Source organism: Conger conger, chromosome 16 (assembly GCF_963514075.1).
Source record: "Conger conger chromosome 16, fConCon1.1, whole genome shotgun sequence".
Lineage (NCBI taxonomy): Eukaryota > Metazoa > Chordata > Actinopteri > Anguilliformes > Congridae > Conger > Conger conger.
In genome coordinates this window covers 36551788-36564302 of record NC_083775.1, presented here as the reverse complement: position 1 = coordinate 36564302, position 12515 = coordinate 36551788, and the positions used below count along the sequence as shown (strand labels likewise).

Sequence of the window (12515 nt, the reverse complement as noted above, 5' to 3'; positions counted from 1 at the left end):
GTATTATAAAATAGAATGATTCAGAAATTGCACAGTATTAACAAAAATCTTTTTGAACATTTACTAGAAGGCAGGAAGTGGGCCTCACCGGTGCTGAGGTAGGTCTTAATGGTGTCATACACTTCATCTTCTTCGATATCCGTCCTGCTGAAGTTGTAGTCGGTTCCCAGTAAGAAGATGCTACAAAATGAAAATGAAACCAGATGCACTTTGACTTTTTGAAGTTGTCAGTAAAATAATTGTCATGTAATGAATGCCTGAACACAGGTGAGTGAGAGGATGCTATTCCACCTGCTTTTAATGCTTACAGGTTCCTGAAGGCCAAGCATGATGCATTGAGGGTATCCTGGGAGCTGATGAGGTCCTCATTGAGGAATTGCAAGTAACCATTAAGCCGACTGACAAACCATCTCTTCACTTCTTCCTCATTGTCACTTCTGAGGGCCAGGGGCCACACACAGGGCAAGATCTGTGACCTCACGTGTTCTGAAAATTCCTCCTGTGGGAAAAACAGCACACAAATATTATGACCTAATCCCATGACTCTTAATTTAGGTGTGTTCAGACCAAACTTCAGGAGCCATACTAATTTCTGACAGTGGGCATGACACTGATGTTAGAATTTGTTTTCCTGATATCAATCAGGTTTGGGTTCCAGTTCTATTCATAATTGACATAAAATAAAAAGCTCATGTTGGGCCAGCTTGTTCTTATTCACTCTCCCAACATCACTGCTCACCGTCTCCAGGAGTTCGGGGGTCTGTCGGTGGTGCAGCAGGAGGGTGCAAAGGTCTGTGCTGTTATCTATAAACATAGGTTTCCTCAGCAGCTCACCAAGCTCATTGGGAGGAATGGAGTTTATCAGCTGCAGTGGGGAAAACAGGAGAATTGAGGAGACAAATCCTGACCAATAAAAATCTATTGGAAGGGAGGAGCCAAATCCTGGCCATTAAAAATGTATTAGAGGGGAGGAGCCAAATGTTTCTAAATCTACAGAAAGAAACAGGCTAAAGCTACTGGAGGGGTTATACAGCATCTTTACTTACCTCTGCCTGTCTGTCAGGAGGCATCAGTGAAAGGACAGTAGACAGTTGGGGAGAAGGGAATTTGAGGAAGCTTTTTTTCAGAAACTGGTAGAAACTCTGGTTTGTGTAGCAGCGCAGTGGCTGAGGGTCTGTGAGAAAGGAAAGGCCACGGTTTCGTGTTTGACATAAACAGCCAGGCACAGATTACTGTACTATGAAGCACCACCAAAGAGCAGCACAGATCAACAGCCAAATCTCAGATTACTCAGTACCAGTGTTACTGTTACTTTTTGCACTGTTCATGCCTCTCTGCCATTTTTTCTAGCAATTTATATCTCTAGGGAGTGAGGCGAGAAGACAATGACTCTATGTGCGAAATAACATGACCTCTAGGCAGTGACACAAGATAACACTGACTCTTTGTGCTGAAGATGTCTGTGTATAAATTTGGTATTTTGTTCAGTACCTCTGAGTGAGTCAACAATGTTTTTGATGACCTCGCTTTCCGTGTCATCATCAAGGGTTTGGCGGATACCGCTAAGATGCTTCACCCTGAAAATCACATGAAAAGGAGAAGTGAGAGCTATGAATGGATAAAGAAATATTCCCATAGAAAATGTCTGAATCCAAAACAGTTACATCATTTTATCCAGGTCTAACCATTTTCATTCAAACCGCCAGCATTGATTGTCCACTCTCCTGAATTATGAGCACTGCAAAAAATGTCTGACCTAACAAGCGGTTTTAGTCTTGTAATGAGAGTTAAGATCTTTTTTCTTTCTTTGAAGTAGAAAACATTAGCCTGTAACTGTTTTCTTGACAAGTCATCCCATTGGCAGACTGACCATTTTGCAGTGGGAAAGTTCCTAAAGGACTTTACTGTAGGTTAGAGCAGGAGGAAGGAAGAGAGGCCATCTTACAATTCCTGGCTGATGTTGCAGTCCCTGCGCTTGACGATGTTGAAGAGAGGGCCCACGTGTTCCCGTTGCAGGTTCAGCAGCAGGGGCGGCAGACGTTGCTGAAGCCATACCTGGGCTTCCTCATCGCTGACCGCGGCATCGGAGAGGTTGGCTCGGTCCAGCACCTGCTGCAGCATTGCAGAGCGCGCCTCCATCGGGAAGGGCCGACCCTAAAGGAGACAGAGCGTCACCACTCACCCGAGGAGCAGATCCTTTGGAGAGGTTTTCAGTCCCCCACAGAGGACAGCTGCCCTTTGGCTTTGATTTCTGCCAGACAGACAGTGTAGTACTCCCAGAAGGTACGGGAGTCTCCCAGAATTTGTCACCTGCTCCCTGATACCTGCGATTGAGGCTTTTCATTCATAAAAGGGATTAAAGTGAACTGCAGGATATTCTTCAGGTAGCAGAACGAGGTGGCATGAATTATTAAATGATATAAATTAGCAAAGGATAAACTCCACGCAGTCATTAGGAAGTATCCTTTCACACAGAGAGTGGTAACTGTGTGGAATAGCTTGCCAGGTCATGGAGTGAAGGCAGAATCTCTGGGGGGGTTTTCAAGACCAGGCTTGATATAGTACTAGATAGCTTTTAGGTAAACAAAGCATTATGTACTGCCCACTTGTAGTGCTAGGCTGAATGGCCTGCTCTTGTCATTATGTTATGTTATGAGTGTTTTTAGAGAACAGTCTTACTTTTACAGGACTAGGTCCTTCAGGTGTGACGCCCAACAGAATCGCAACATTTCTTATGGTCTTTGGATGTTCTTGGAATTTTCCACAACAACTAAAATGACCCATTTCACTTCCTGGTGGTTACACTGGTTACACAACCCTCACAATAAAGACAACATTTTGTAGACCTTCTCAAAGCCCAGTGTTGGTCTGCACTTCATACCTCAATGACTGTTGAAAACCTATCAAAGAACGTTCCCAATTGGTCGTCTGCCACGTGGCTCATTAGTTTGCTGACGTCTTCAGCAGTTTCCAGTTGTCCTGGAGCAGCAAAGAAGTTAGCCAACTGCTTAACGGTCAGATGACGCAGAGCTTCCTCCTACAGACCCACAGGGAAGACACACTTTAGACCTCTAATTCTGAATGACAGAATTCTTTACTCATAATGTCAGTCTTCATTACAGAGATCTCTTTACATCCTCCTACGTTTCCTATATTTGTCTACAGATATCTTCCATGTTTGCGGCACTTTAACCTACCACAGAGAAGTTTCTGTTGAGCCTCTGGATGTCTTCGGGGGTTAGGAAACTAGAAAATTTCCCAAAGTTCTTCTGAAGCCATGGCACACTGCCGTTTGAACTGCGGACACACCCTGGGTCTGGAAAATGCATGTGGCAGATTATTACTTGCATTACTTTATAATTCAGTAATTCAATTTTAATATTCACTGGCCTCAGTCAGCACTGATTTGGTTCAGATTTGATTCCAAACCAAGGAACCATGCATGAGAACAAGATTAATGGCTGAACCCTATCAACTTTGCCCCCTTGTGGTTGAGTCATAAACCTCCCAAATTATTGCTGTGTTCATATTTATATAATACAAAAATAAATACTGTGACGTAAAAAAACCCACCTCAAAACGGTGATGCCAGACTGTTAGAAAGACTCTCCGCTAGTGAAAACAGCAGCTTAGATGCTTATCAGCCTCTCATTATACCCAAGTACCTTGAACTACTTCTTATTGTTGCGTAAATGCATTGCTAGGTCATTTCACTACCAAACTAATGTTAAACTTAGTAAGCTTCTTGTACGGCATTTCCTTTTTCAACACTTGAAAAACATACTCTCATATGTGTGAATGTAAGTGTGAAAAAGTTACCCACAAGATGTGAGATAACCACTGATATTATCTGGGGGCATTCCTTGAGACAAGGGATACACCCCAGAGGAGTAAGGGATAAACAAGAAAGGGAATAAATTACTCCCTGGTAACTAGCCAACCGATAAAACAACCTATCAAAACGGTCGCAAAGTTTAGTCTGAATCGAGTGAGGAAACAAGACACGGCAGGGAAACTCAACCTCACATCCTACAGATTATGGTGGTCATAAAATGAGATGAGTAAACCGTAGGTACACCTATAGCGGAAGGGAGATGCCTACCCAGGCTCCCAACAGCATTATAGCCTACCTTGGACCAGAGAGACAAACAAGACATCCCGTCTCTGATTCCACAGCAGGAATACTAGCCCTAAAACTAAAATACACAAAACAACCTAAAGAATCTAAGTCACTGACAAAGCAGGAATCCTTTAAAAAGAGATGGGAACCTATGAAACACAGAAACCTCTGATTCACCTGGCACCGCAGGAATATTACAGAGATAGGAAGTGTACACAAAGTGACAGGGTTCTCAGTCACAGAGCCCCAAGCTTATCGGTGAGTTCACAAAGCCCTCATCTAAGGGGGGCGATACTCCAAGCAGAACAAGCTTAGAGCCATTGGATATCAGAGGTATGCACCACTATCAGCCACGAGGGGCATCAACTCCAAGACACTAACCTCAGTGTAATACATAATACAGACCTGCACTAAGACGGAAAGAAAAAGCATAAGCCCCTCGTGTATGAGGCAAATGCAGACTTAACCTAACAACACAATCCGCCACGAGGGTCTCCTACAGATTCCTGAACTATCGGAGGTGTGCAAGACTCTTCTCTGACAGCGGTGTCTTGAGCCTTAGTGCTAAACACACATACACAACAACAGACATGAACAATGACAACAATGAAAACAATGAGTGTGAAAAGTGACCAAAAGAAACACCTCGCTATACCAAAGCAAATGCCATGCTGCTGTCAAACTTAGAAACAGCACACTACGGGACACACAGCAACGGCAAGAACAACTGTCACACACAGATTGGGGAAACATTGACTTATCCCTTACGTTTGATCAAAGTCGAAAAGAGTCTGAGCCAGTCTTAGCCACCGACAGAGGGCCTCAGTACTCCAAGGTCTACACTAACTCAGCCTAATGCTCCTTCCAAGGGTGCCAAAAAGGGTGCAATACACACAAAACCCCAACACTTATCTAAGACAGAAGGAAGCTACTCTCAATTCCCAGAGGAATCCTGTCTTACAACCGTTGTGTGTCTGCATTTGTGCAAAAACAAAATGTGCAGGTGAAAGTGTGCCAGACTCACTATTCAAAGGTGACGGAGAGTTGCTGCATGTTCAGCTCCCATAAACTCACAACAGGTAAATGAGAATCGTCAGTCACATACCTCACATAAATGGGGAATTCAACAAACAAGCGCCGATTCAATGAGAAAAGGGAATTAAATAGAAAGACACGCAGCTGACTTTCATAGGCAATAAGACCACATGCGGCAGACAATTGGAATCAGTCGTCAGCATGAGGGAAGAGATTACCTAATCGCCTTTCATTGCAAAAGTTAAATGAATTACCAAATTGGTAGAAATGAAAAAGGGCTCCCTAAAATCTGTTTTAATAGAAAAATATTATTCATGTGTCTGGACAAAAAGATGGGTCGGTCCTTTAGTTATAAATTGAGATATTCAGTGCTAAAATATAAAAATTAAGGCATTTTGAAATTGCTTTGTATTTTAATGTCTTTCGTGTACACTGTATCGACATGCTCTGACATAAAGTTGTTCTGTCTCAAATTTCTGAATGGAACAAGCCTCTTCTTTAATTGATGTAATCAAGCGTGTGTGTAGTAAATACTTTACTAGATATTGACACTTTTATAGGACTAGTACAAATTAGGTGGAAATTGCCCTCTAGAGGGCCAAAGTGGAAAGGGTTAAAGCACCATATTCTCACATGAATACAAAAAAAAATGAATGGAACAAATCTGGCACCTTTAGTTTCAGTCCGAGACAAGAAGATTTGGATGAAATCCATGTAGACCAAAGCCCGCTGGCGTCTGTCCATCTCTTCATATTTGTCATTGAGAGTCCACACTCTGAAATAAAAAAGGATGAGCTTACAAGCAGTCATGTGGGCAATTTTGAAGATGCAGAAGAAGGAAAAAAAACAGTGTTATTCACTCAACATAGGCAAAAGTATATTCGCTGATGGTGTATTTATCAATTTTATCTAGGGACACCGGTTTATCGAGGGCAGTTTTCTCAGCTGCAATTCACTCATCCCACTGCAAGTCTCCTTGTACATCTGTTATCACACTGCCCCTCCCCCTAAATCGACATCAATTGCCACTACTTCAGCACAATGATTGACAGCAATTGATCTCCTACTGTCATTAATATAGATTTATTGTCTAACCTATAAGCTATATTTCTAAGCTTTCACAGTAAAGTCTGAAGCTTGCCCTCATGCTCATAAGAAGCACCATGCAGTGCATCTTGGACAATGCCTGAAACTGATTGTGATAGCTCCAAATACTTTGAAAGTCAGAAGGATACATGTGTGTTCAGCGGTTATAGTTCCAAATAACTTCTCCTAAAACTTCTCCCAACGTCTCTCTTCTTTTTCCATTTTTTCCCTGCACGTGTATTTCCCAATACATGATAACTTCTGTCAATAAGACAGCTTCGAAGTTCGGACTTCTTATCAGTCCATTATATTCGTTCAGATCAGTTTATTCCTCAGGTGAGAAATATGCTGCTCAAGTAGCCCAAGCTGCACTGCTATGGGCTCATTTTTACATACACTGCCACTTTTGCGGGAATGGGTAAAGCTCTTTGTTAACAAAGCCCGTCTTTACTTGGCAAGTTGATAATCACTTTCTGAGTACCGGTTAAGCCCGAAACCAGTTGTTTGGTTTTGTTAAGCCAAGTTATACAAAGAAACCCTGGGTATGTTAAACTCCCTTCACAGTTCAGCCCCTGGTCTATTATATCAGCTATTCATTTTCATGAGGGTCACAATTGATCAACAACCACAATTAATCAGATGATTGAGACAATCCAATGCCTAGAGTGCCCCATGAGAATTCAGGTGCTACATAATTTTGGGTCACATGCCCAATATATTGGGGTCCCTGCTGATCTTATTGGAAATTGAGACAGACACATATACACACACACACACACACACACACACACACACACACACAAACACAAACACATGTTACATACATGACTTCGAAGGCCTGACAACTGAAGTTCTTGGCGCTCAGGCAGGACAGCAGGGATTCTGATATGAAGGGTAAGAATGGCTTCAGCTTCTTCTGGAAGATCTTGGTGATCAAAGATACGTCTTCACTTGAATCAGTGATCCCTGCATCCAGGCTCTCGCTGATCACATCAAGAACCATTGAAGCAGAAGGCTCTCTCAGGCTGGGGGTCTACCACAGGGAAGAGAATTATACTCCAGTGACACTACATAAAAGGCCTTTGTTTGATAAAGAACCATGTCTGTCTCTTTGTGCACAGCTTTATGGATATAAACAAATGCTTGTATAATGAGTGCTAATCTATTCCAACAGTGTGTTGTTTGGGATGAAACTAAAAAGTAATTATTGGCTCCATGGATATGGAGCAACTGATGATTCAGGCATGTTGCAGAATTTTAATCAGAAAAATGAACATCAGAGGAAGAGGTGCTTTCTTACCATGTTGGCGAACAGTAACAGAGCTTCATGCAGCACTCCGGAGACTTTGGTGAAGAGCAGTTTCCAGGTTTCTTTTGAATACGTCTTGTTGCCCATCAAATTACAGCTCAGAATCATGGCCACTTGTTCCGATGTTAGGTTTGTTGGCTGAAAAAAAAAGAATATTATCATAACACAAATTAAATCTGGAATGTGCTTAACAATAATCAAAAATAAAAGATGAAAACAATACAATAAAGAATGTGCTAACTGACTGTAGACAAGCGTAATGCAGCTACCGACTGTATGCAGGCATACTGTGGACAGGTGTAATGTGCTTACCGACTGTAGATGGGCGTAATGTGCTTACTGACTGCAGACAGGTCTAATGTGCTTACCGACTGTGGACAGGTGTAATGTGCTTACTGACTGTAGACAGGTGTAATGTGCTTACCGACTGTAGATGGGCGTAATGTCCTTACCGACTGTACACAATCGTAACTTGTTTACCAACTATAGACAGCCATAATGTGTTGACAGACTGTCGAAAGATACAATGTACTTACCGTTGACAGACAGGCGTAATGTCTCAGACTGTTGTTACACAGCATCATCGTGTTTGTGTAAGCACCACTGAGGGAAGAGGCCATGAAATACTAATCAGTTTTATTCCCTTTCTGACACCTGCTATTCAAGCATAATACCATGAACAATGGCCCAATATAACTCAAGTCAATTTATGCTTTCATATTTCCAAACTAATGTTCAACATGGAAAATGTCACAGATGCTTGGATTTCCAACAGAAAGTCACCATTTAGTATGTAGATTTCATATCATCCATCATTTCTAAATGGGGCTATTTTAAGAAGCCACAGGTACAATACACATTACTATGTGCTGCATATTGACAGTTGCATTGTATTTGAGCACATTTATATGGCAAGCAGTGTATAAGAAATAATGGTAACACTTTCCAATAAGGTTCCTTGAATTGGCATGAACTAATTAAGTTGTTAACCCCTTAAGTATCGCCCCTTTTTCTTGACACAAGCTTAAAAACTAATTACAAAATAAAATTAAACCCTTTTGGCTACAGGCATAATCGTGGTCTCTGCTGAAAGGTAACCCTTTGAGGTTTGTTTTCCGAGAGACAGAATTAATCAACATATTACCAAAACAAAGTTACAGAAGTTCAAACACAGTGAAAGTGGAAGCTTTATTTCTCACTGAAAACATTTTTTGTTTTTGACTGGATACAGATTAGCCATGTAGCTCTGGCTTGCTAATTTGGTTAATTAAGTTGAATTATGAAATGATCCAATGGTTTGCCAATGTTTAAATATTAATGGAACAAAGATGTTAGTTTGTCGTTAACACATGCATAAACTAATGCTTGTCTTAATGCCACATTCAGAGTAAAACTATAGTTTTTAAGCTTTCAAATGCAAGAAGTCAATGTGAAAGTAACACAATTGTGCATTGTTTGGAGGCTTGCCAACTTGTCACTGTTTACCAGTCACAAACAATCACATCAGCTGCGTTTGTGGCAACATTGTAATGTATTTGCTTTCATGGTCTGTATATTTTAATGTCAAGAGTAAATGTTCAGAGTAAAATATACTTTTAAAGGGTTCAGAAGATGACAAGTTACAGCCCCAGAGTTTTGTTAGCCCAATGCAGTCTGCCAGCCTCACGTAACTACTGTCTTGCGAGGAAACTTTGAATCCGTTTTTCTCAAAAACATTGTTTGGTAGCACTCAAAATGCAATGGAAAACAACACCCTATATATCCAGAGTAGAGAGATAACTTTGGTCTCGTTATAAAGCTTACCTTCTCTTTTGAGTAGTTTCTAAAACTGACAATATGTTTAGAAAAGGTCATCTGTCCATAATTAATTCACAACGACATTAGTTATTGCCAATTCATGAAAATTATTGTAAAGTGTCACCGAAAAAATAATTATGTTATTATTATTATCATTATTGTTATTATGATCATCTACCCACCTGTTGGCTTCAGCACAGATTCGGCTCTCTGCAAAAACAAAAGTCTGTAAATTCATGCTATCTACATTACATTACAAGGCATTTAGCAGACACTCTTATCCAGAGCGTCGTACAATGAAGTGCAGATCAAACACAGGAACAAGTGTGAAGATGACGGTAGGAGTCCTAGTGTGACCATACAGATACAATCGGAACCCTTTAAGAATTCATCAACTTACAAACTAGCATACCACGGTTGGCAGCTAGAATACCCCGAGTACAACAATACAATACCAATACAAAACACAACAATATCTATATATAACTACATAAGTGCCATTATCGTCTATGGCATATACAGGGATAATCATGGTGGTGAGGTAGGGAGGGAAAGGTACATTTTTAATGAAACATACCATTTACTGGGGTCGTAGGACACTGAAAAAGAAAAACATAAGTTGTCATATACTGACACACTGCTGTTTTCAGAAAAATATCTTATATTAAATAAAATGTTGTGACTGGCAGTGGTGTCTTATAGGTAATGTTATGACTGGCAGTGGTGTCTTATAGGTAATGTTATGACTGGCAGTGGTGTCCTATAGATAATGTTCTGACTGGCAGTGGTGTTTTATGGGTATTGTTCTGACTGGCACTGGTGTCTTATAAGTAATATTCTGATTGGCAGAATCTCACCCCTGGAATGATGTCATTTATTGAGCAATCTGGAGAAAAATGAAAAAACACAATTGGAAAATGTATTAACGTCTTATGTTAAGTTTATGTCTGTACAACTCCATTTGTCATTGGTATGAATGCAAAGTACTCACGCAGTAGAGCTATCTGTGCAATCTTGCCCCTGATTGGCATTCTTTGAGATTCAAATTCACTGGACTCAGATAGTGCTGCCTGGTCTATCCTGCGCAGTCTGGGCATATAAAACAAAGGCAAACGAGGCAACCATTTTTATTCACTATCAAGAATGACTGAAGGATACATTATTGAAATTCTGAGATGTGTCAGCCAACTCACATGGTTTTGTAGAGGTCACAACTGAGGTTTGCCTGAGAGTGGAAAACATGCAAAGTTATAGTGTGGTATTTATTATTATGGTCATATATGGTCTTGTTTTCAGGCCATTTTCTCTTTGAGAAAAAAAAAAAGCTTGTTAAAAATGACACTTTTTGCAGTGCAAGCCTTTAAAACCAAACATGCAAGACCTCATGCAAGAACCATCGTATTTTGGTTCACAGAACTCAGATCAAAGTAGGTGGTCCAGACCAAATATGAATCCAGATTCAGCACCTGCATTGCTTAATTCTCGGCTCAAATTCTTTCAGCAACTTTAGTGGACTGTTTAGGAGGAATAAGAGAAAGTAAAACAATTTACTATAATGTTCTTCCATGAGGCCCAACGTCCTTAAGAAAAAAACATTCCTGATATTTTCTTGTTCTTCCAGGAATTCTCTTTCACGGGGAGCAGTGTAAAAAGAAAACTAAACCCAGCTTGTCCCCTGCTGAGTGTGGGCACACAGAACATAAGATGCTAATTTAAAATACATTTTCAAAAACATAAACCCTTACATATGAGAATATTACCTGTTGGGACAACATTGCAAACTCCTTGAGGAATTCTCTCTGCTTCGTGTCATTTGGTGATTCCATGAAGTGGTCAAACACTGCATTGATGATGGTTTCTTTATCTGAAAGTGCAGGGTGGGGTGACACGACCAGCTCCGCTGTCTGTCGAGAGCTGAGAAGGTTCAGGGTCTCCAGCTGAGAGGAGTGCAGCAACAAGTCACTGATTTGGCCCAAACTTATTTAAATAGCATGTTTTACAAAACATTTGTCACTATGCATCCCTGCTAAAAACAACAGCTCAAGCTAGGTTTTGAAACAGGTGGTAGCTGGTTGACCAGTTCAGACCAGCTCCCAGCTTGATATGGTTTGAGAAGCTCAAGCCATGCTTTGAAGGTGCTGGTAGCTGGTTGATCAGCACCAGCTCAGACACATTACAAGGTACATGGTTCATCAGTTAATTCCGAGCTAAGTCAGCATTTCTGTCGGACCAGTTTGGCCATGATGGTTGACCAGCTCATACCCAGCTCAATGTTTAAGCTGGTCATGCTGACATAGTTGGATTTTACAGCAGGGTTGGCAGCAGAGCCTGACATGAAGCGCAATAAAAGCAAGCCCCAAGGAGAAACTATGTGAAAGATGACAGTGATTTCTCTAACATGATTTATTTCTAAATGACTTTTTTCCACACAATGAGGCATCCAAAAGACTGCATGATATCAGGAGCAGTGTAAAGTACCATGGCTTACTGACACACATGAGTGGAGTTATGAATCAGTGCAACGTACTGGTTGGAAGTTTGGATTTAACATCAGGAGCTCCCGGAGAGGCACAAAGGCAGAATACGATTTGAAGTTCTTGTACAGCCAGGCCTCACTTCCATTAGTGCTGTCCACACAGGCAGGGTCTGAGGCAAGAATCCGCAAATAGACACTTTAACAGCGCCACCATTTTGGAATGCTGAAGGTACAACATCACATGATGTTTTGAAAAAGATCTTTACCTGAGGTGTGATTTCGGGTCAGGAAGGGGAGGATGAAATGTTTGAGCACCATGCGCTGTTGCATCTCGTCCATGTGAGGAAACTGGTAGCCGAATTCATTCACCCTGGGAAAAAAGACTGCAGTTAGTGACAGACCTCCATGAAGTCATGAGAATGACACTGATTCACTGCAGCAATGTATGATGGGAAATGACTCAGCACTTACACGTGGTGGTAGGTCTCGCAGGTGAAGTTCTTGCTGCTGAGACAGGACAGAAACTCCACTGACACAGAGGACATGAGAGTCCGCAGTTTTGGATGGAACAGGTGGTGGATGACTGGTACGGTCTGTAGCTGTTCCACGCTGAGTGTGTTGATTCTGAGTTCACCCACCACCTCCAGGACAGGCGGGCTCCTCAACTTGACGGACTGTGAAAGGTGAAAGCC

The 12515-nt window shown here is 41.4% G+C and overlaps 1 protein-coding gene across 1 annotated transcript in view; it reads right to left on the bottom strand.

The window, feature by feature from the left end:
- LOC133114198 (uncharacterized) overlaps positions 1–12515 on the bottom strand; it is a 117337-nt gene that overhangs the window by 24655 nt on the left and 80167 nt on the right. Inside the window, exons 141-161 of the mRNA XM_061223366.1 lie at positions 12295–12497; positions 12090–12193; positions 11875–11993; positions 11108–11284; positions 10541–10572; positions 10339–10436; positions 10205–10233; positions 9925–9946; positions 9530–9557; positions 8087–8153; positions 7542–7688; positions 7066–7274; positions 5827–5930; positions 3198–3316; positions 2882–3037; positions 1946–2154; positions 1492–1577; positions 1047–1174; positions 740–865; positions 309–499; positions 89–180 (exon numbers count right to left, since the gene is read on the bottom strand). Coding sequence (XP_061079350.1) covers positions 89–180; positions 309–499; positions 740–865; positions 1047–1174; positions 1492–1577; positions 1946–2154; positions 2882–3037; positions 3198–3316; positions 5827–5930; positions 7066–7274; positions 7542–7688; positions 8087–8153; positions 9530–9557; positions 9925–9946; positions 10205–10233; positions 10339–10436; positions 10541–10572; positions 11108–11284; positions 11875–11993; positions 12090–12193; positions 12295–12497 — 2446 coding nt within the window. The remainder of the gene's footprint in view (positions 1–88; positions 181–308; positions 500–739; positions 866–1046; positions 1175–1491; positions 1578–1945; positions 2155–2881; positions 3038–3197; positions 3317–5826; positions 5931–7065; positions 7275–7541; positions 7689–8086; positions 8154–9529; positions 9558–9924; positions 9947–10204; positions 10234–10338; positions 10437–10540; positions 10573–11107; positions 11285–11874; positions 11994–12089; positions 12194–12294; positions 12498–12515) is intronic.